We start from the raw sequence: 24,495 nt of genomic DNA on the forward strand, positions 1-24,495 counted from the left end.
CGCTTAACGTCTCCGATATTATTAAATATGACGCTGTCGGAATGAGGGAAATAATGTTAATTGTATATTTTACGAGAGTAGGATATAATTTGCTTCACAAAAAAAAAACTGTTGCGTTTCGAACGGTTTCAATTACTATGTTATACGAAATGGAATGGAAATAGGAGGTTGAGAAACAGAGAGATTCAATGTCAACGTAAACTCGGCGGAAAGAGTATACAAATATATTATTTTAATAAACTTGCAAGCGTTCTCGCAACAAGATTAACATGGGTGCAAACATTTAGACAATTGTTTGTTTTTAAAAGAAAAACCACCTGTGTTAATACTGGTTGTTGATCTGATCGTTGTGCATTTTGATATACAATATTATAAGTCTCAAAAATATGTTCTCTCTATTCCCAATGTTACATTTTATAAATTAATATTAAAATAATATTAACTTTACTACTCCTCAGTCGTTAGTTTTTTCACAAATTTGTGTTGTGCTTTAGTTTGTAAATCCCCGATATTTTATCAAACACATAGAGCTTATCCTAAAAGAGAGAGTGAGAGAGAGAGAAAGAAAGGCGGATCTCGGAATGACATCTTTCCTTTGGTACAACGTTATCACTGCGAAGACTTGTTGTCCGAGTTGTCCGACGATGAACTTGGTAGAGCCGAAACTGTAAACAAACAGAAAATAAGATTGTTAGGATAAAGGACACATTTGTTATACGTAAAGGAACACATGTGTGTTTAATTTGTGCTCGCTCACCGATAATGATAATCAATATGACAACACATATAACGCCAATGATGATCATCATTTTGAGATTTTTCCACCAGTATTTTCGCTTTAATTTTCCTGCGTGCTGTTCAAACTGTGTCGCGCCCGCTTGAAGAGCGTCAGCTCGATTCTCCAACTCCGAAAGTTTCTGATCTCGTTCCAACACCTTTTCAACATTAACCTTCATTATGCCAACGACTTCGTCCACGGTCGCCTGTGTTTGCTGCAGCTTTTTGCTTGCCCCAGCTTGCTGTGTGTTGTGCGGTCCACCCACTCCTCCTTCTCCGGAACCCTCCATAGTTCTGAAGCAATGAAACGAACATCTCACAATTAACCTTATTCCCATATTCGTGAGCAATTTCGCTCTTTGGCAAATATATATTCGTCAATTCGCACACAATTTCGACGTAATCAGAAGTAAATAATGCAAAACACAACGCGTGTTTTGCAAGAATCTTTAAAGAAATCGTGTTATCGACGAATTGACGAGCACACGCCCATAACCTTAAAGTTGTACATATGTTTCCAAACGAGTTTCATCTTTACATTCATTATTAACATGTTTTATTATTCGCCAAATACACGCTTTTTATATTTCTTTATTTATAAGTAGAGAAAAATTATATAAATAAAGAAAAGATGTGCGTAAAATGTGCATGATAAAAACCAAGAAGCTTCATTAGACATAATCAATCTACTATTGACTCATGTAAACACGTTACATCGCTTTGTAGAGAACACATGAGTGTGCGTATGATGTAAATCTCAGTACTTTACACAAGTTCAATGTCACTCACCTAAACTTGCTTGTGCGTAGGAATAAATTAGAGACAAATTAAATACGCAGACAAAAAAAACGAAATGTCACACAACAGTCACAAATTACTCATATGAGAAACGAGTCAGACTTGATACAATCTGTTACAGTGAGCCAACAGCGGACGTGTGAGCAGGTTCGACAATCTCAAAAAACTAATCGCGAGTCAGTAACGTAAGTAGGTAGATATCCCCGTATCTATCTACTTGGCGCGTTTAGTAGCGTCACGTATTTATTTCTAGAGCTAGTCACCGACTTCGGTTGACTTAATCGACCGATTATTTCATTGGAATCGACCAATTACGTTAGTCGTTTAGAATTGACAACAGTTGACGCTTATAATCGGCCGATTCAGTTTACCGAGATTGATGAGAAGATCTGTTTCTTTTGTGCTTGTTTTGTCACGTTCTTTTGTTGTTACTGAGAACAATGGAGATTTGAAGATAACAACTTCAGTTTTTCTGAAACTACAGAAGCGCATTAGATATACAAATAATAATAGTCACAAAAATCTGTACATGGTTTTTTTTTTTTTAACAAACAAGTAGAAGCTACTCTTTGTAATTTTTTTCTACAACACACAATGGTCGAAAAAATTTAACACAATGGTTGAGACATCATTACTTGTGATCAAACTATTTCTTAAAACTTATTGTCACATTCTGTTCCAAACTTACTTAATATGACAATCTCTCAATCTTTGTGCAACTGTATCATTACCTCGAGTAGAAGCAAAAAATTTTTCAAAATTTAGTGGAAAGAATGCGTATTATATTGATTTTTAATTCATTCTTGTTATCTCTATCAGATAACGCTGTTAAAAGTTAATAACGTAAGAGGTTGCCTGACCTGGACGCATGACAAGTCACATGATTATATCATGACGTCAAGGATATAATAAAAAAAAATATGCTTAGCTCGTGAAACGAATGAGACAGCAAGACTGAATCTAGGCTCAGTTAAGTGATTTTCTACAAATTGGTGTAACACATATGTAAAATGTGATAAATTTCGTTATGTTGTCGCTATATAATTAATTAATTAATTGTGAAACGTTGCAGTTTAGCACGAAATTGATGACACGTGCGTATGACATATTCGTACGTAAACACAAAATAATATCTTCTCGCGCCATCTAAAAGCGTGATAACGACAACAAGAGAACTCCATCGATAAAAACGACAACCTGCTAATCGAGAAGTTTGCAAAACGTACACACAGAAAAATGCATACTGTATCAAGTATATAATAAGTTTATATATCCGCAAATATATTATAAGATCTTTGTAAGTATTTAATTTACTCAAAATACACTCTAAATCTTAGTAAATTTGTATTTTGAGTAAATTAAATACTTACGAAAATCTTATAATATATTTGCGGATATATAAACTTATTATATACTTGATACAGTATGCATTTTTCTGTGTGTAGTCACGACAAATTTGTTATATCGTGACCGCAAATTTTCTCTCGTCGTGCGACAATTGACGCAATCAATATTGCATTGTATGTCAACGACACGATACATTTAATGTCAATAAAATATACACAAAACGTAACAAATACATAAAAAAATGTTTTCAACGCGCGCACACGACCGAATTAATCATTTTGGCATACGCAGAGACGCGAATTTGTCATAAATTAATTGCACGGTGTAAAATTGCAGAATTTCATGATATTGTAAACCGTGTAATGAATTGCGTTATAAACAATTCAACTCACGTCTGTCATAATTTATACGCAACGTTGTCGTTAAATTATTTTCCCAATAATACGATGTGTGTTCTACGAAATAACAAACGAAACAAGAATAAAATGAACAAAAAAAAAGAATAAAATAAAATACAATTAAAAAAGCATCGAGAGAATGATAATTAGAACCGTGCGGCGACTCTCTCGGGCGTCCATTTTTTTTTTTTTCAACCAGAAAAATTAAGTTAAACTCGCTGCAATGTCCGCACACAATATGGTGACGATATAATTTAATACACAAAACTGTATTCTTTCGCAGAAAATGAGATCACTTACCGCTACGAGCTGCCATAATCGGGCGTACGAACAATATCGCAGAAGCATCTTGAACGCGCGTCGTCCTCTGTGATGTGATACGATGTGACTCACGACGAAAATCGCAATCAGGGGCATAAATAAAACATGTTGCGGATGCTTGGTGCGCGCACTTGCACCGCGTCGTCAGGAACGTACGCAAGACACACGGTTTCAATTTTTGTCGAAGACAAAAATGATTAAAACTCTACGACGCGATACGATTTTATTTTTCCAATCACTTGTCCCCAACGACAATCGACTAAATAATGCAGTAAATTTTCAAGTACTACTTGTACCGTTATTACCTATAATAGATTTCCTAGAAAATTTTGCAATTTAGATTACATATTTGTTTAAGGGTTTAAAGCACTTTAAGAATGTCAGAATATCAAAGCAGAGCGCCATTTTATCAATTATTTTTTAAAAATTAAGTTGTGTAAATTAAGAATTGTTAGTTGTTTCAATTTAAATCTCCGCTGCCAAAGTCCTTTTTGACGACTCGTGAGAAAACGGACAACACGTTCCTGGGGTCCGTCAGGGTGTGTTCGCGCATGAGGGTTGCGAGGGTTGCGTTTATTGACTGAAATTGGTCGCGCGTGCGCGATCGAACGGTTATGTAGCGCCGTGTGTCGACCTCGCCATTTCGAGGAATCGATTCTCGACGCCCACGGCGCACTTTTCGAACGTGCGTTCGTTGCTTCGCGCGAAACACCGATCGATCGTACGTGAATCGGGAGCGTCTGCACAACGAGTCTCGCGAGCGATCGCGAATAAAATCGTTGGAGTGGCGGTTTCGCGGAACACGCGGCGAACGTGGGAAGCGGAAGTTGGTGCTCGAGGGTGGACGAGATCGAGATATATCGCTGGGGCGCGCGCATGCCGACGATATCGCGCGACGGCGTGTCGCTGGAAATTTTATCAATACCGCGGCGGCCATCTAGTCTCGCTGGCAGTCGCTCGCGAAAAGTACGCGCCGAGAGCACCGATCGACTCCCGACCGACTTGAACGAAGGGTGCCACCGTACGTAAGCCGATCGACACAAATCGACGAGGACTGCCGGAATAGAAACACCCGAAAGCGATCTGATCTACAAGCATGTGAGTACACATGTGATAATACGCGCGTGTAACTGTCCGCGCCGGGGAGGAACAACGAAGGTCTTCGCGAGAATGTCGCGAGGAGGAGACGTACGTATTTCGTTACGTATAATCCGTGAAAACCCGACGGTGGTGGAGCTCGCGTATCGAGCCTCTTAATTACTACTTTTAACGAAGGCGAGTCATTGTGACTCGCTTGACGACATATTCGAGAGATCGTTAGAAATTTAACATTTAGCAGAATATAGACGAAAGATGACACACATACATACACACGTATTCAAGAGAGAGAGAGAGAGAGACGATTCGCGCGTTGCGCTATATCGAGGTGCATTTCCTCTCTCGATGCACTTCCTACATGAAAATTTATATACACGCTCGACGCAAAAATTGCGAGGATCGGAAACATCGAGTGTCGCGAGCTACGAAATCGAGCTTTCTACTTCCGATTCACGTTCGAACGCGACGATACAAATGGCGATTATTCCGTAGAATTGCATCCGGGGTGAATTCCGTGGCCATTTCGTGAGTGGTGTGAATCGAGGACACGAACGGTCGCGCGAGAACCTTCTTCAAGAAGTACAAACTGCAACGCGCTCGACATATGATTGCACAGCGAGAGAGAGAGAGAGAAAGAGAGAGAGTATGTGTGTGTGTGTGTGCGTGTGTGTGTAATAACGAGCGATTGTAAGGGCGGATCGAAGACCGCGTTCGGATTCCTCGCGCTCTATTAAGCTTTTCGCGATTAATTTTACGTGCAAGAGAATTCGCGCGGAACGCGGCGATCGATGAACTTTGTCGGTACAAGAAAAGAAATCGCGCGAGCAAACGGCAAATGCCGTGGCGAGAATCGCAACGACGTGTAAGATGCGTTTTAAGACGCAATTGCCGCGGCTCTTGTCGTCGCCAATCGATCCCTCCGGCACGACCCGTCCCGTCTCTGTCCACGATACACGGCAGAATTTCCAATAGAATGCAACGGAGCTTCGAAGCGCGAGACCAGATTTCGTCGAAAGAAATTGACTCGAAAGACGGCCAACCATATATATATATATATACACACACGCACACATATACGATGTTCGATCGTGTCCTTCGGCGGATGCACGACAATGCAGCGATCTTGATTGGCGTTTTTCTCGAACGTTTTTTTTTCTTTTTTTTTTTTTTATAGACCATATAACATCCCTAAGTCGATCTAGGAAAAAAAAATATTGATAAAACACAAGCGCGCACACGTTTAGCGCGCGTGAAATGTTTAGCCCCGTGTTAAACGTGAGATATCTCTCACGTTTTTTTTTTTTTTCGTACGAGCGCGTTATGTTATTCCAACTCCCACACTTTTGTAATATTAATTGGAACACCGTGTGTGTTTACATTTCTTTATTTACTCATTTACGTTGGTGTGTAATTGAAATATGAAATATAGAACGAAAAAGATCTGAGAACCACACGAATCGGATTACGATGCAGAATAAACGTGTTGAAAAATAAATCTCGCTTCTCTCGCGCGAGCGGACGAATATATTCCGTCTATTTTTTGTTTCTTATCGTCCTCGTTTCTCTCGCGCACATTTCCCATTTAGCTTCCAATTGCGCGCATTTTATTTTGCGATCAATCGAAATAACATAATTACAAAACAACAGTTATGTCGCAGATCTTATATCTGCTCCGCGTGTGTTTCGCGATCTTGAACAATATCTCGATAGAGAAACGCGAGGATGATTCAGACATCGCCCATTCGTCGTCGTCGCAACACGTACACGCGCACGCACACAGTCGACAAGCGCGAAATACGACGCAAACTTTTTACATATGACACAGACATATGATAATTTAATTTCAGAGACAATATCGAGAGCATTTGGTGTTATCAATATACGTTCGATAAGGAAAATTTTTTGTCTCGGCGAGATGATCTCTTCAAGTCTTTATCAGACTACGGATTAGGGATTGAGATTGGATTGGTGTAAACAGAAAATGAAAAACGAGAAAAAGGAATTTGGCGAGAAACTTTCTCCCGATCGATCGAATTTCGCTCTCTTGTGATCTCAATTCTGATTCGCGTGTGCCGTTCTGAGTATACAGGCTTTGCGGCACCTTGTGCGCATTTCGCCCCGCTTCTTAAATGTATAAACCGAACAGAAACTTAATTGCGAACACACAATACGCGCGCGCACACGCACGCACACACACACACACACACACACACACACACACACACACATACATAGAGCCAGGATCAATTGCACGACGCACACACTCTGCCACTACATGTCAGAGGAAGAGAGCTCGTTTCTATATTTAGATAATCAATGATGAGCACACATTTACGGCAATGCTCTACGGTTTTGCTGCTAGACGGCGAGAAGATTCGTTCGCACCCTGTCGCAGGCTTGGCGAACAATGAACCGTTCGCCGGATTGATCAAAGCCCAACGGAATCTTCGGAGGCGGCTGTGCGAACCGGCCGTGAGAACACGCGCCCCGCTCTTGCTGTTCCGGTGCTGCTATCAAAGATCGAACCGGCTTAATGCAAGTCGCCGCTTTCCCTTTGACACGATTCGCGGAATTCGTCTGAAAATAGACGCCAATCCTTTAATCATTATTATCACATCACATACCTATTATGTATATATACGTATATATGTTATGTGAATTCACATTATCTCAAATCAATTTGGATTAATTTGGTCGAATTAATTTGCCGCATTGGTTCGACGTGTCATATTGCGTATCACATTGCGATTTCAATTTGCTTCGTGTTATTCGCAAAGATAAAAAGCGTTATTTTTGTTTCAGCGGCACTTAATGAACTCCTCAATTAATCGCTATAAAAAAGAGATAGGATCAATTACAAAGAGATTTTTTTTCTTTCTAAACGCGCTATATACTTCTCTCCATGTGATGCAAATCCCATAAGTATTCAGCGCCAGTCGCGTACTAATCCAATAACAAGGATGAAGAAGCAGCGCGCCCACGATCGATGTATTAATCTCATTATATAACGTTATTTTACGTCACATGGGGGGTGAATATTTTTCTCCGATTTCGCGCGCACGATGCGTGACGGACGGTGTGTGTGTGTGTGTAGCGGAAAAAAACTTTGGACAAATACATCGAGCGTTCGAATTGCAAACAAAAAGTAGCGGCACGGCAATTTTCAAAAAAACAAAGACACCCACACCGCACCGGAGAATTTAAGCGAAACTTATTAGCGTGCAACTAAGAAAAACCAACACAAACAACTGAGCTTTTTGTTTTTTTTTTTTTTTTTACCGTATAGCTCATCTTTCACAGCAGCTAATTAATAATATCGGCAGGCATTTTTTGTCGAGCGAAACCGATACATCGAACGTTGTTCATATCGCATGCGATATAATTAGACGATTGTTTACATCTTAATTTGAGCAATTAATTTGGATCACGTCGATATGGCAATTATTGCCTCTATTGATCATATCGCTGACGTAATACGCATCAAATGGAATTGCGTGGAAATGTCGTAGCAAATGCCAGACGGCGGGCCGAAATATTCCGACGTCGTCGGCGTCCGACATCTCAATGAAAATGATACCGAGGGAGAGAAGACACGTACACAACCCACTCTCTCTCTCTCTCTCTCTTTCTTTCTCTCTGTCTCTTCTCTATGTTTAACTATTCCAGCGCGACGGTGTTCGAATAGTCGATCGATCGACTGTTGCCACTCGGCGGTTGTTCGATCGTTCGGCCAAAAATAAAACCCGCAGCTCATCCGCGTCGAGCGCTTTTTAATCCGCCGCATAGTCGGCGTTTTTTTCGAAACGTAGAACACCCGCATAAAATCAACACACACACACACATACACACACTCGTAATTTTCACGATTTACGTCACGTATCTCACCCTTCTCGCGATTATACACTGATGATCGGTGAAATTTCTGCAATGAATCTCGTGCAATCTAAAAAATCGATCGAGTCCAAAACTTCTCCGCAATTCTTTCTTCCAATTTAATTAATAGATCGCGCCGCGATGCGTACTATACGGCGGTTGTTGCGCTCATTGATATTTACGCATTGTGCAGCTCTCGTTCTTGCTGCTGACGGTCGCGTAATTAATTTGAGGAATATGTTTATATATAACGAGCGCGGAGATTATGATGAAAGATAGAATGTCACACGTCTGGGAAAAATGAATGGAAAACTCAATTATACTCCGCTGTACGTAAAGTTGCTGCGTAATTAGATTGACATTACTCGCAGCAGTTCCGGGAAAAGGTCTCGCTATTTATCTCTCCGAAAGGTCGGACGTCGGCTTGGTCGGAAATCCCATAAAAGAGAACTCATGAAATAATATTGTATATACGCAACGCGTGACACACACGCATCAAAATATCTGTGATGTATATATACAATATTGTATGGGTGTGTGTGGTGTGTCTAATATTGAGCGAATAAATGTAACCAACAGGTAATGGCGATCGATTTACCCAGAACGAGAGTGTACACACGCGTGTTCTAGATTGCGATCTTTTTCAAAATAGACGCGCGTCATATTGCCAACGACCTTTTTCCTCGAAATTTCTTTTTTGTCGCGAAAAAAACGCGATGCGATTTTTCGCGAAACCGTTTCTTCTTCTTCGTCGTTGTCTCCTCGTTGTCATTCACTTTCTTCTTTTAGCGAACAAACGGGAAGGAAATAAGTACGCGTCTCCGTATTATTACGCATCGAATTTTTGCCATTAAACGAGGCGGATGGCGAAATCGTGTCACGAACTTTGCCCTTTTGCGACGTGGTTTTCAGCGACAATTTAATATGGGAAAAATCTCACGCAACACCATGGAACAAATGCGGGACGACGCTAAAATTCATGCGGCTCGCACATATATATCCGCTGATGAAGTGACATTCATTCCCGCACGCGTATTTGCACTCTTCTTTTCATTTTTTTTTTGTTTTGGTGTTTTTTAGAGTCGCCGCAAAAGAGAGACGCACACACGTCGCACATTTCAGAAAATACAAATAAATTTCTCTCTTGGCACGCGCAAATCGTAAAATACAACCGCATCGGTAATACGTACATACGGTGTCGCCTGACTTGATGAATGTAGAATTTTGCGCCTGCATTTTCGCCAGGACGTGCATTTTCCCCCGACGCGTATTTATTTCACGCATTCGAATATCAAAAACATAATTTTATTCGATATTCTCTGATTTATTGTTTTTTTTTCTCTTTCATCGATTTTACTTTTCACGAGTGAATCCGATGTAGAAAAAAAACGTATTTTACAAAAATCACGCGACCTTTGGAACGTGACATTGTCTTCTTTTCTTCAGGGCTACGGAGGGTGGTTTAGCACCGGATGCAGCGGCTGGTGCAGGCGCGGGCACCGATGGTATCGTCGGCGGCCCCAGGACGCCCCAGCAGATCGCGTCGCAGAAGCGGTTGCAGGCCACGCAAGCGCAAGTCGACGAGGTCGTCGACATCATGAAGACGAACGTGGAAAAGGTCCTGGAGCGTGATCAGAAGCTCTCGGAGCTCGATGACCGAGCAGGTGAGCTTTTTCTGCGTCGGTAAAGGCTTCGAGAAAAGCCGGAACGGAAAACTTTTCTCGATAATCACCCGATGAGGCAATAATCTCTCGCGAAATCGGTGGCGATCACTTTGTCGTTGAGTTGTTGTTTCGTACTATGTAATTTTAACACACACATTACATTATTCGAACGCGCACATATCGATCCTACCCCGGTGTTGCGTTGCGAACCTAACCCTGTTCATTCGCCGTTCGATATTCATTAATTTCTATCTGCGTCACACGCTATTGTTCGCCGCTTCTGTATCAAACCCTCATTCATCGCGGATGTCATTTATTGCAAGATTACAATTAACGCTTAAGTAAGGGGGAGCGTACTAATCGTACCATTTATAAGAGAATGTCGTACAAATTTCGAGAAGATGGATTCGTACACACCTGTGTGTGTTTTGCTTGATTTATGTGTACATCCGCGTTCGATTTTCCCGTTATCAAAATATCATTTCGTGTCCGAGTAGCGCGTGTTCTCGGAGATCTTAAGAGAAAGAAAAATTATATATCCGCGCGAAAAGACACTATACTCGCACCTTTTCATTCATGACATCGCGGCGCGACAAGGTGGCTCGACCCTGCGCGTCTGACTACACGTTGATATCGATTACTGCGACGAATCGATGCCACGTTTTACGTGAGCGTAACTGGTAAAACGTCGATTTCCTTTTCGCTTCGCTCATATATTATTACGCAACAACGTGTCTCTCCCGAGTGTTTTTTTTTTATACAAGTCGCGTTACTCGTTTCCGTTCTTCGTCAAATACTTCTTCTTCTAATAAATAAATAATATGCGACGACGTGTTTGATATGAATTTTAGGCGTTTACACGCTCGCGTGTTTGATTGATTTTTGCAGATGCACTCCAACAAGGAGCCTCACAATTCGAACAGCAAGCGGGAAAATTGAAGAGAAAGTTCTGGCTACAAAATCTAAAGGTGAGCACCGAGAGCTGAGACACATTTATGAGACGCGATTATACGTCTTGTGAAGATGTACCTTTATAGTAATGAAACTTTCTTTTTTTTTCCGTTTGTTTTCTTCTACCTCCCCCAAAATAGATGATGATCATCATGGGTGTCATCGCGCTCGTCATAGTGGCCATCATTGTCGGTAAGTTGACTGATGCATTTGACGATTTGTTTAACAGCTGCCACTGTAACTGTTTAAATGTTCTGTGTGATCTCTCGCGTCTCCATGTATATTACGAGCGACTAATTCAGCTTCGTCAATTCTTCTTTCGCACTCGATCTTCAGACGCGATATTCGTCGCGATTCAATCGAAACGCGAGCTTTATATACTTAAATTAGATGTAGAAATTAATATTCAATCTCTCTCCCTCCGAGTTCGCAATCAATATTCGGACTACGAGTATGAATTTCTACTGCGCGCGGTTGGATGAACTTCTGGGTTCCAAGTTTTTGCAGCTCGCACGATGCGTTCACACCGTGTCTGAATCAGTCGTTCTTGGCTAATGTCTCTTTGTCGATCTATACTTTCTGTGCTAAGGAGACGTACTGATAATTGTGTTTGCACGAAAGAACGACGCGATTGTTGACCGAGCGAAACTTCCATATCTCCGCGGATTTGCATTTTATATAGCTTTTTTTTTTTTTTTGAGAAATCCCTCTCGGATTTCTCGAAGAAATGTCGCCAAAAAACGAAAAATGTTGTCTCGTGCTTCGCTTGAGTCAAACAACTATCTGATCTCGATCTATTTTCACGAAAACTTTTTCGAATAACGCGTTTGCGCGCATTTCCTTTCTCATCTTCGGAATAACTTTCGCTTTACTTTTCGAGTCCAAGTTTTCATCACGCGTGTCATTTTTGTGCATTTTATTAAACGAGACGAGAACACGCTTGCAGTAAAAAAAAAAAAAAAAAACGTCTTTATCGCAAGCGCGCGTGTACGCGAAAGAACAATGAAATGCGCGAGAAAGACAACGTGTCGCGGCAACGTGTGTGAATCCGCCTGAAAACCGGCGTCACACTTATACGTCTCCCTTTTTGTTCATTCATCATCTAAACACGTGTGAAAATTCTATGTATTTCTCTCTTTTCCCATCTAGCGAACTTCATGTAGGCGCGCTGATTGGTGGAAGAGATTTGTGTGTGAGTGAGTCTGAAGGTAGAAAACAAAAAGCAATTGCGACATTGCGTTTTCATTGTTGTTCTTCACCCCTCGTTTCTTCCCTCGCTCATGGGCATAAAAAAAAAAAAAAAAAAAAAAAAAAAATAGATTCCAGTGTGTGCGTGTTGCACGTGTATTTTCACCGGCATATGTGGAATATTAGCACCAACAAACGTGATATAAAAAGAAAGAAAGAGAGAGATACATTAACGTTTTGTTTTCCTTGTTAAATGCTCGTGTTTTTCTCTCTGTTTCTTCTTGAAAAGATTAATGCGCGCAGCCAATACATACTGGATCTATTTCTTTATATCCATGACGTATCTCCTCTTTCCAACGTATTGTAGAAAATGTGTGTGAACCCGAAACCTTGTGTGTACAACTCTCTCTCTCTGTGATTGTGTTCTCGCTGTGTTTATCGGCCGACATATGGACTTTCACATATTTTGATAATTCTCACACACAGAGTGTTTTCGAAATTTTTTTATTTTTTATTTTATTTTGGTGTCAAGTGCTTCCAGTTTTATAAAACAAAAAAAAACTGAATAAAAACTGTGCGTTTAAATAAACAATGTCACATTGAATAAAATCGCGCGCGATAAAATTACAATAAGAAATCATATTTTGTTTATTGTAACAATACAATAATATTGTTTTATATAGTTGTTTTATTTTTGTTTTTCAATATAGATACGTTTATAAAACTGGCACTTATTAGTTGGTGTTACGTGCTCTGTCTGCCTGTGATAGGTAATAGCTGGTGTACTACATATCATACATATCTGTTGTATTTTATCTGTGTGTATAAAGAATTGCGTTATACACAGCTCTCTCCGCCACCCGCCCGAAGTCGTTGCATATTTATGAAAGCGATTTTACCTCAAGTTTTTACTTTAATTAACAATCTCCACGGCGACACACTACAAACAACCTATATAAATTTTCGATAGCATCCACCCTCACATATTTCGCGGATTCTTTTTCTTTCGCAACACAACGTGCAAGTGTAAGCAGTAAAAAAGTTGCTGCCGACTGTGTGTTGTCTCATCAATAATTTTCACAATACTTTCTGCTCGAAATGTGCCCGAGCCGTTCCTCTTCAAGTCCATAAGACGACTGGAAGAGACGCACGAATTGTTACAATGTTTTTTTTACTGTTGCAGTGTATATATATCGTGTATATATATGTACATACATACATACGTATTTTGTGCCACAACCTTTACGTTTAACTTAGACGTGTGTAAATTGCGTGTGAGTTGATCCCGAGGGACACGGATTACATGTGTATCAGTTCCTACAAAGGATGCCGAAATATGAACGGAATTTGCTTTTTAAAGGGAATGTTTTTCCAAGACACAACCATACCTCACCCTGCGTATATATACATGTGTGTTTACGGACTGCAATCGTTGTTATATGTATTTTGTCTGTACTTTCGGTGGTTATCCTCTTTCTGAAGTTGGTCCCAGGCAGTGATTTTTGACATTCTCTGTCTCTGGTGGTCTAATCGATAAAACAACAAACAAAACACCGAGTGTGAACATGTTCTACACCAAGCTTCGAAACATTGTGACTTGAGGCAAGAATGTAAAAAAGAAACAATATATACAAAATACCATCGAGAAATAAAAAAAACACAAGAAATGAAAAAAAAAAAACATTTACAACGACAAACGACAAACGACAACATCAACAACAACAACAACAAGCACAATATCGGCAACTACAGTAAGAATTATCAAACAACAACTACAACAGCTACAACAAAAAAAAAGGCCTCTCAAATGTTTTTGTTTAATCCTATTCTATACTCTTCAGTAACGGTAAGCTATGATTTTATTGCAGCACTCGATAATGAATTTTCTCTCTATCTTTTTCTCTCTTTTTCTACCGAAATGCAACTTACATCTCTTCTCCAAGCACTTTCTCTTATTATTTCTCATTATTTATTCGGTCTTATATGCAGAAAAGTTTAACGTAATTTAGCACACATTATATTTTGTAGATTATATCGTTATATAGTTTTGTTATCTCTCATCTCACTAAGTATGTATCGTTTATTTTTTATTCAGTTTTCAATTATTAATTTTTTTATTATAGATACTCTTGTAAGAGTCTGTTAATTTTGTATTTGGCTCTTAGATACATATTCATATTATAACAATTTTAATTTCATTTAGTGCACATACTTAATAAACATAATGCACATTCCATTCTGCATGTTTCTCTTTTTCTCTCTAACTCTTTCTCTCTATATTTCTCTTTTATTTTTTTTTCCTCTCTTAAATAACATTCTTCGACTGTTAGTTACAACGTGAAAATACTCATACACCGCGTCCTGCGAGGAAACGCATATTTTCAATAAATAAAGCGCATTCCTCCAATACTCATAGAGACGAATCAAGTAAACGTTTCTGGGACGATCTTCGCATTTCGTGCTTGACCTGTCATATTGCGGAGCATGTGCCGTTATCAATATAAATTATTTTTCCTTCAAAAAAAACAAAAAAAGAAACAAAAGAAAACCAAACCCGACGTTGAAATAGCAATGCATGGCTTATATTTATTTATACGTTATGTGGAATGTGTAAGCTTCTAGTGCAAAACAACAACTTTTCTAGTGGCCAGAATTTCCCAACAAACTGCGACGCGATATTTATTGTTTTGTTACGAGTTTACAACAAATAAAACTGCATACGACGGAACTTCTGGCAAAAATAAAAATTTATTCTACCGCTAATTATTTTCGCGGAATTAGCTTCATAATACTTTACTGGATGTGTGTACTCGCATTTGCATTCCAGCTTCCACCCCCGCTCGCATGTGTTTCTATCCTCTCAATGGCTAAAAACCACTCAGTCTTGGTTTATAAAAATGCTCCGTCGTGGACACAATGGCGGTCAATAAAAACTCCACTTTTCATTTAATGTTTCAAAAACTATAAAACAGTACACGACATCAGATTACTATATGAAACAATTTTTCAACTGACTTTTGTCCACGACGACGAGCGCGATCCGTCGGTTTCTGCATGCAAAGAAAAGCGAAACGAAAGAAACAAAAATAGATTAAAAAAAAAAAAAAAAAAGAAACAAGTACAAACAGAGCTAGAACAATATTAAAATCCGAAGAGACGGAGAAATAAAACGCGACACGGCATGGAATTAAAAAACCCATCGCCGTTCTTGATCCAGTGGTACGGAGAACAAATGTTGTTATTGTTTTCAGCGAGCTTCACCGGCGGCAGTAATACGCAAAATTGAGCGCGAGAGGGTAAGAGCTAAAGTAAAATAAAACGCAACAGCCATTTCATCACAGCGACAACAAAGAGAGGTTAAAAGAAGGAAGAAGATAAGCAAGACGATGGAATACGAAGGAGAAGCTATTGGAAAGAGATGATTCGTGAAGAGAAGATCGATGGATTTTTTTAGAGGTGGGGGGAGGGGGGAGAGGAAGGAACGCGAGAGAGAGTTAATCACAGGGGATGTGGGGAATATACCGATGATCTCGCCAGACGGAAATTGTGATGAGCCGTTGACGAGCTCTACGACGGAGTTCTCCGCGAACATAATGTCGAATCGATCGCGCGCGGCGATCTATCGATCGATCATCTGGATTCGTCGCGAACGGACGAGGAAGAAACGGCGTCTGCGAATAATTAGAGAGAAGAGAGAAGGAAGGACGTTATACATTACGAGCGGGAACGACGAAGAGAGCCGTCGCAACGATCACGAAAACTTTGCCACGAAATCTGCTATCCTTTGTAGTTTTATCGGATCCGAGCAGAGAAAACGGAAGAAAAGACAGAAAATAAAAAAAATCGCACCGAACCGTCTCTGTCTCGTATCTCCGCGAAATGGACGAAGATCTCGCGCACGCGAGATAATTTTAAACATTTTCGCGGGATTTTACTCACCGGATTCTCCGTTATTAATCCATTCCATTGTTGTGTTATTTCGAACATTTGCGCGGCGAATTCACCCCGTTTTGCTACACGAGCAATTGCGCGGGGATGAGCAAATGTCGCGTTCCGCGCATTTAAGTACGCGCTGCGTCACGCGATGTTGATTTATCTTTTCCCGTATAGCCGTGTGATCTCGACGATAGCGACCGATTAAACCAGGCGGTATACTTTTAAAGTAATCGTCAAAGTTTCAACAAACGACGTTGAAACATTGCGGAAAACGATTCCGTTGAGATCTCGCGCGGTCATTATAAGCACAGTTGATTAATTAAATAAACGCGTGTAATTAAATAAATGCGTTCTACACTTTCATCTTGGTCCATCTTTGTTAATCAGAAGAATGAGAGAGGGAGAAAGAGACGGTTGTCGTGTGTACAAAAGAGTGTAGTCGAAAAGAGACGAAGGGAAGAAAGATTTGTTGTAAAACGCAGTAAGACATATAAAATATATATGTATATATATATACATATATATATATATAAATATATATATATATAAATATATAGGAGATATATATATATGTATAGAAAAAAAGAAAGAAAACACACACAAAGAGACACACAGGAGATATCTGTGAAAATCACCAACACAGAAATCTTTCCGACGAAGGCAGTTGCGCTGTAATGCACGTTCGCTCGCACACACAAAACGCATTCACGATGTATGTATATCCAGACATTTAATTTGGCTGCGTTCCGATATATTCACTGTCAGTGCTGGAAATCTCATAGCGCATGTGACGTGAAAACATAGATTTTCAGTACTGGCGGTGAATATGCGGGAACGCAACATTTATAGACGTATAATGTGTAAAATCATGTGAAACTGTAAATAATATATCATTTGTTCTTCGCGCGCGCGCCATTTTATCGAACCGATCAAACACTCCGCTCCGATTGTATCGAAGAGAATCTCACATACACGCATTTGTCTCTTTCATTTTTTTTTTTTTTTTTTTATATCTCACATCTCTTGCACTTTTTGCGAATTATAGAGGAATAAATCGCCGAAGAGGGATGGAGGACGCGAGAAGAGAAAGAAAACGGAAAAAAACGGAACTGCGGCAGCAGTGATGCGGAATCGTAAAATTTTTTTCTCGCCACTCGGCTATTGCGTATACAATGAACAATCACGTGACTGTGTTGACACAAATTCCGAAGGGTGGTGTTTAATAGACGTGTAATAGGAAGAGGGAAGGGCGGTTCGTTAAAAGACGAAAACCCACGATCTCTTGTATTAACGCGCGGCAAGTCACCTGCCTTCGTCGAAGACGACGATTACAAGTTCCCGAGTAACCTGTGTACAGAGAATTTAAAAGACAATTAAAGAACAATGGAGGAAAGGGGAGAAGGATAGAAATCGAAAGAGAGATGGATAAAGGGAGGTAGGAAAGAAATATACGCCGCGGCATAGACCGACCGAATGATAGATGATGTTTTAAGAAATTATCTACAAGATGTTATGTATACATGTTAATAATAATGATATAATTACGATAATAACAGTAATATTAATAATAATAATTAAAAAATGCTATGAAAATTAATAATAATAATAATAAAAATACTACAATGAAAACTTTGATAACGTTGACGATTACGACGACGAGAGAGTTGATCGTCTCGTTTCGCGAATAAGCTTTGCATCGAAATAAATAAATAAAAAAAAAAAAAAAAAAAAAAATGGAACAATGTCCTCTAATTGAAGGATAATCTGACCGACAGATGCTTTATCCTCTTATCGTTTATTCGACGGAAAAACGCAACACGTCGTCAACAACGGTTCCAACGACGACGAGGATCTCGTCGTCGATCTCTGTCGATCCTCCCTCATCTTCTTTCCTCTTCCGTTTTTTAGTCCTTCTCTGATTTCGATAATGCTGCTGCTGAATCAGCAATAATAATCTCGAGATACGATGCGCGAGTGTCCTCTTCCGCGACCGCACAATCCTCCGCAATTATTCCTCTCTCCGATCCCGTCCCGACGTCCGCGAATATCTCTGCAGGCGCCATTCCGCAGCGACTTCTACACACGCGATGAGATTCACCGAAGGGGAGAAAAAAAAATTAAAAGTTTCTCATTGTGTCGCAATCGATTAGAACGCAATCCTTATTCACACTCATTTTCGCGAGTATTCACTTTAGGAAAAGCGAGGATATATATCGATATAATAACTTTCCGCTATAAGACACGTTTTTGATCAGTCAATCGGCACAAAAATTACAAACAAAAAAGAAAATTAATCGTAGTTCGTTACTCGTTTTATTATTATTATTTTTCAAAGGTATTTGTTACCGAGCGCGACGTCATTGAAAAATTAATGTGTCGACGATGTGAATTGTACGTTGGGGACCACGAGTCGCTTAAGTGCGATACGCTTTGTTGAACTCGTCAGAGTCCGTCGGAGATTAAAAAGAGAACTCTGTCGATCGACAAATGAGAAACTCTTTGAGGTTGTCGCGCGAAGTGGCCGCCCACACACACGACTCGAGTTATAATGTTTATCATTCTATGTTTAACGAACTTATATATAAACACATAGTGTGTTGTATCTTAACCGTTCGACGTACCCCTTAATTATTATACAAATATGATCATAATCCTGCGCTTTGATGAAACATTGTACAGTACCGAATAAAAGAATACACTGCGTAGTTAAATTAATTGAAGTTATGAAGAAGCACAACAGCGAAGAGGGGAATCTCGATCATGGTTACAATTTATTTTTTTGTTGTTTGTTAAAATCCTCCTCCTCATTATTCTCCGAGAGATTTATTTTCGGACCTTGTCGCTCTCGATGAACGAACGAGTGACGTTTCAGTTTCTTCTCTTTTATTTTTGTTTTTTTTTGTTGCACGTGAAAACTCTGAGACACTGTTTTTTTTTGCCGAGGACAGAGTTTTTCTTCACTCCTAATCGGAAGTAAGACGCGCGATAACAATTTTTTAAAGACTCATTGACGATCGAATAAAAAACGTTGCAACGCGCCTTCCAAGAAGAGGATCATTATTAAAGCCTAGTGTCCGTTAAATCCAAGCAGGAGGTAAGAACAACAGATTTGTGCAGTCTTTGCTTGGCTTTCTCTGTCGAATATTGATTTGTTTTTTTTATTTTATCTATTCAGACACCGTCGATACTTCAGTTTTGATATTTCCTTCGATTCAACAGTCGCGCAACTCCATTTTGTGAAATCGTACATTAAGTGCAGAATTACTTGTAATTGTTTATATTTAAAAACTTATTTCTTTAAACTATCACTGTTTTGTATACATAAATATATAATTTTTCGTTAACTGTCTAAGTTTCTAAATTATACAATTTTCTTCGCGCATTTATTTCAAGATTTGGTTTTTCTCCGTATCTTGTAATTTCATTCGTAATTTCATTCTTTCACAATTTCTATTCTGTATTGTAAGTATTCAATGCGTTTGAGTTGCGAAGTCTCTCTCTCAATAAAAATATGTGTTTTATCATTGTGTTTCGGTAAACTTATGGGTTTCTGCTGTTTTACACATTCGACACAAGTAAATTTATATCAGATCGCTGTTAACAAACGAGAATCGTACAACTTTTTATGTTTTCTGATGATCGTGTCGAAGGCGGAAGAGAGAATGTCGCATTAACATGTTTTAATTTTCGTCGTTGCTTGAAAATTATTTAACTCGCTGTTCATTTGTACAACCGTTCCAGTTTGTCGTTAATGTACAAATGATGTCGAGTGTATTAAGATTTAAAATAAACCGCGACAATACACCTATACACTATTTAAAAAAATAAAATCCTAATTAGAGAGAAAGAGAGGAAGAAAGAGGGAGAGAAATGAAAAAAACACAATGTAATATAACACAGCTGTCAAAAAGAAAAAGAAAGAAAAAAATATCGATACAACTTTTCTGTGTTCTAGCGTTGTGTACAACCTGTATATTTTTTATTTGTTTAAAATTTATATGTGTTTCTATGTGTGTCAATCGTTATAAAAGTGTGCGAATAAAAAATACCAAATCACAATGTTACTTTTGTGCCATAGTTAAGAAAAACAACAGAGTTCCCGCAATTCGGAAAGAACAAAATCGAGAAAATCAGAATTGTTTTCTCGCAGCATTTCTTATTCGCAACTTCTCCCGTTCACGATATTACAATTCTCTGCCTCATCCCTCGATTGCAAAATTAAAACTTGGAGAAACTCTTTCTTTAGACATTTTCGCTATTGTATAATTTTACATTCTCCAGTGTGTACAATGGTGAGAAATTACACTTTAGACAAAAGATTTACTCCTGTATTAAACATTTTTCTGTGAAAATAACGCGTCTCCCATGTATCTTTTCCCCATTTTTTGTTGAGGAACAAGATTTTATGAAATTAAAATGCGCGTCACAAATTTCCTGAAGTTTCCTCTTTTCCACCCACGATCCCAATAATATCCAGCCCACAGGCCAGAAATTAATGCGACCGATGTTTGAACATTTCAGTGAAGTTTATGCCGGCGGAAACGCCAGTGTCGCCGTATCAATATCTTCCACCACCGGGTGCGCAACCACCGGGTGTGAATCTGCCCGCAGCGGGTGCGCCAGCAGGAGGCACGGGAACGGCAGCAGGCACAGGAGGAACAGGGGGTGGTGGCTCATCCGCCGCATTTGTCAGCAAGGACGACGGTGTACACAGCATCGTAAACGTGTAAACAACATGATTCGATGGTGGTATTTGGAAAGAAGGAAAATTAAGAGCAGAGATGATGGAATCGACCTTGACAACGACGTGTCTGCATCCACAGAAATAACTGGTCGACGTATTTGCTACAAGAATCAATTTATTGGGATCGTTGACGCGGTGTATCGAAGGGCATTTCGATAGAAAAAAAAACCCGATAACTTCGTGATCTGAACAACCCACTTCGCGCGTCATGTCAGGAAGTTGTGAATATGTATGTATATATAATATATTATATAATACATTATATAATATATAATATATTACATATATACGTGTGTGTGTGTGTGTGTTCTTTCGAAACACCCTTCAATCTCACCGTGTATTTAAATTATTTTAATGTCAAATCAGTTTCTTTCAGTTCCCGATGTGATTTTAATATTGTATATTTGTTTTTATTTATTTATTTTTTTAAATATTTCTTTTATTTAATAAGTTTATATACGCGCAAGTTTTCTCAAATACATAGTTGAGTATATACATTAGAATATATACATTTTATACTTTCACAAATATTCTTTCTTCGATTGCGTTGTTTCTTACCAATTACGATTTTAATGGTCAAGCTTTAAGTTGATATGTATATCGACCGATCTTTTTATCGCGCGGGAGAAAAAAGATAACGATCCGAATATATTCTAGGTAATTAGGAGAAACTTGACGGAAGCTTTATTTTCGGCGAGAGTGTTTACACACCAAAGGTTCTCCTTTCGAGCCTGATTTCGCTCAGCTAATCACTATGAAAAACAAAAAAAAAAACCAAGCAACACAGTTGTTCAAAAGAAAACACATACACTAACACGTGTATCAACGTATACATACATGTATATATTATTACGAATCGTCTCAAAATGTAAAATTAAAAATTTATGTGTACGTATTATAAATATATAAATTACACAAGAACAATTCGTATATTAAAATATTGAACATCGAGACATGATAAGTGAAATAATACAGGAAATTTATCAAGTAGAAGAGATGCGATGTCACACACACAAGAAAGTTCTTTTTAAGCATAATAGAAAATTGCAAAATATTGTTCGAGAGTGCGTGATGTGTTCGATGCAAATTAAACTTTTTGCCTGCGCATCTACGAAACATTGTCATAGACAATATGATTTTTGAAGGAACACGAACAGGACGAATTTACTTCACTTCTGTGCGCCAAATTCCGATTCGATTTTGCCGATTGACTTAATTGCGAGGTACAAATCGTTATTATTGCGAAAACCAATATTTAACGTGACTTCGTAACGAACGAACAATTCTCTAACTCCTCATTGCACGATTTTCTTATCACAAAAATATATATATTCTACTTTGTATCTCATATACTCGGAATGTATGTTATTTTTTAAAATAGAACTTTACAACCAAAGAGACTTTATAGAGATTTATGACAAATTTGCTCCTTCGAAATTGACGAACAACAAAAACTGACTCGTAAATGTGTACCATATAGAAGGTAAATAAATTCTAGAAAGAATAAATTATATTGATACTCTATCACATTAAACACACACACACACACACACAAACACATATGTTTCCGATTATTGACATAGTAATCAAATAATGTTAACTTCGCGTGTGATAATAAATTTAAATTTCAAAGTGAATTTTGAATTTTCTCTTAAAAATATTAGCATATGTATTACTTGGCAATATATATATATATATATATATATATATATATATATTATCTGTATTATATATAATAGATCAAATATAATACTATGTTCTTTAAAAGTGTGACAGAGAAGAAGAAACAGATATTTGTTGGTTGGCTTATTTTATCATTTTATTATCACACTATTGTAATATCTCATTTCTGCTTGCGAAAAATCTTTCGGCTAAACAACGCGTATCTAAAGGTGACTTACATCTAGAGAGTTGCTCTGTTATTTAAGTAAAAAACAAAAGAAAAAGTTACTATATTCCACACGGAACTTAACATTCTCATACTAATCTCCATTAGATGTTCATTGAACGTCACACATGGAGTTATGAACGTACATTAGACATCTAATGGACGCGCGTTGGGTCCGTGTTGGGTATTAATATATCGATCGTATTCTACATAATATATGTATATGTAACGGAGCACTGTGTTGCTACTTTCGACGATCAAGTCATAATAAGAGTCGAAAAACTCTGTCTATACACATTGATAATAATTATTAAAAAAGAAGAAAGAAAAACTAAAACCTAGAAAGCGATTTGTAAGTATAGAAACAACTATAGGAAAAAACGCTTTGACACATAGGCTGTTGAATACACTATTGTGTACGAACAATGAATTTATTAATTGCAATATTTTTTGTTTCTGTTAGACGTATATCTCACTACAAAGAAAACAAACAACAGATCTATATTATATACATATATATATAATAGAGAAATATTATACACACATAGATATTACTGTATATTAGGCTTAAATAAATAATATTATGAAAATTAGTCCAACATGTGTTTTTCTTTTGTTTTGCGAAAATACAATTTATAGTACTAGCACAACACAGGCGCGCGCTACGCGCACGCTATTGTTATTTTTATTTAACGTGTTGTCAGTGAACACAACCTGTCACCGCGATGACAGATAGTATATACGTCTTATAAACCATATAATACACATATGAGAAATTTCAGAAATAACGCATGAAAATCAACCTCAAAAAATAGTGAGAGAGAGAAGTGGAAAACCAACACGTGACAAGGAAAAGGGTAAAAAAGAGAATATTACATATATTATATGTAATATTCTATATCTATATATAATACACACACATATATGTATTTATATACGCATAAATGTATATATATATATATATATATATATCGTAATCACGTGACCGAAGTCAGTAACACCGCCGCGGTCGCGCGGCCGAAGTCAGTGACCCCGCCAAGGTCGCGCGGCGGAGGTCAGTGACATTACTGTAGTATGTATATAATACATATAATACAATATCAAGTATAATATTATAAATATATAATAAATTATATGTATAATATGTAATCTTTAATGTTATATATAATATAAATTACAGTCACGTTATTTTCACGTGTTGTTTTTCTACTCTTTCCTGTCACGACTTTAGTTACGTTTTTAATTTTCTCTACATATACGACGAACTGTCTCAAAATCGCTTTTCATTATTTACTCTCTCGATCTTACCGATTCGATTCGACTCGATCAACCAACCAACTAAGAGGCAACAATAGGTGCGATATATTCGATATATTCCAAACGCGCACTTCTTGGTACACATGCCTTTTTTAATATAGGACTAGCAGACAACGCGCGCTACGCGCGCGCTTTCATTTTCTTCGGATTCAATTCAAAACAATTATTATTCCAGTTATCATTTTTTTGGTTTTT

General features: G+C 38.3%; 2 protein-coding genes across 5 annotated transcripts; one reads left to right on the top strand and one right to left on the bottom strand.

Moving 5' to 3' along the window:
* Nucleotides 1-184: 184 nt before the first annotated feature.
* On the bottom strand, nucleotides 185-3,700 carry LOC109852241 (vesicle-associated membrane protein 2-like). 2 transcript variants are annotated; one of them, XM_020423227.1, is made up of 3 exons: nucleotides 3,621-3,700; nucleotides 758-1,071; nucleotides 185-665 (listed from the first exon to the last, which is right to left on the bottom strand). In XM_020423227.1, the coding sequence occupies exons 2-3, from the start codon at nucleotides 1,065-1,067 to the stop codon at nucleotides 610-612; spliced, it is 366 nt and encodes a 121-aa protein (XP_020278816.1). In that variant the 5' UTR covers nucleotides 1,068-1,071; nucleotides 3,621-3,700; the 3' UTR covers nucleotides 185-609. The 2 variants fall into 2 exon arrangements, with proteins under 2 accessions (XP_020278816.1, XP_020278806.1); XM_020423217.1 differs by lacking the exon at nucleotides 3,621-3,700 and adding an exon at nucleotides 1,567-1,740.
* A 680-nt stretch (nucleotides 3,701-4,380) lies between these two features.
* On the top strand, nucleotides 4,381-23,484 carry LOC109852073 (vesicle-associated membrane protein 2). 3 transcript variants are annotated; one of them, XM_020422915.1, is made up of 6 exons: nucleotides 4,383-4,739; nucleotides 10,059-10,276; nucleotides 11,165-11,244; nucleotides 11,368-11,419; nucleotides 12,377-12,435; nucleotides 15,667-18,109. In XM_020422915.1, coding segments are annotated over exons 1-5 (366 nt in total). In that variant the 5' UTR covers nucleotides 4,383-4,737; the 3' UTR covers nucleotides 12,391-12,435; nucleotides 15,667-18,109. The 3 variants fall into 3 exon arrangements, with proteins under 3 accessions (XP_020278487.1, XP_020278495.1, XP_020278504.1); XM_020422898.1 differs by lacking the exons at nucleotides 12,377-12,435; nucleotides 15,667-18,109 and adding an exon at nucleotides 20,873-23,484 and having other exon boundaries at nucleotides 4,381-4,739; XM_020422906.1 differs by lacking the exon at nucleotides 12,377-12,435 and having other exon boundaries at nucleotides 4,382-4,739.
* The last annotated feature ends 1,011 nt before the right edge of the window (nucleotides 23,485-24,495 follow it).

The sequence above is a fragment of the Pseudomyrmex gracilis genome, unplaced genomic scaffold (assembly GCF_002006095.1).
Source record: "Pseudomyrmex gracilis isolate BER0280 unplaced genomic scaffold, ASM200609v1 scaffold_1, whole genome shotgun sequence".
Classification (NCBI taxonomy): domain Eukaryota; kingdom Metazoa; phylum Arthropoda; class Insecta; order Hymenoptera; family Formicidae; genus Pseudomyrmex; species Pseudomyrmex gracilis.

Coding starts and splice junctions, on each gene's coding strand:
- LOC109852241 (XM_020423227.1), bottom strand. CDS start 1,067: ATGGAGGGTTCCGGAGAAGGAGGAGTGGGTGGACCGCACAACACACAG. Junction 666..757: donor CATATTGATTATCATTATCG/GTGAGCGAGCAC, acceptor GTTTGTTTACAG/TTTCGGCTCTACCAAGTTCA.
- LOC109852073 (XM_020422898.1), top strand. Junction 10,277..11,164: donor GGAGCTCGATGACCGAGCAG/GTGAGCTTTTTC, acceptor TGATTTTTGCAG/ATGCACTCCAACAAGGAGCC. Junction 11,420..20,872: donor CATAGTGGCCATCATTGTCG/GTAAGTTGACTG, acceptor TGAACATTTCAG/TGAAGTTTATGCCGGCGGAA.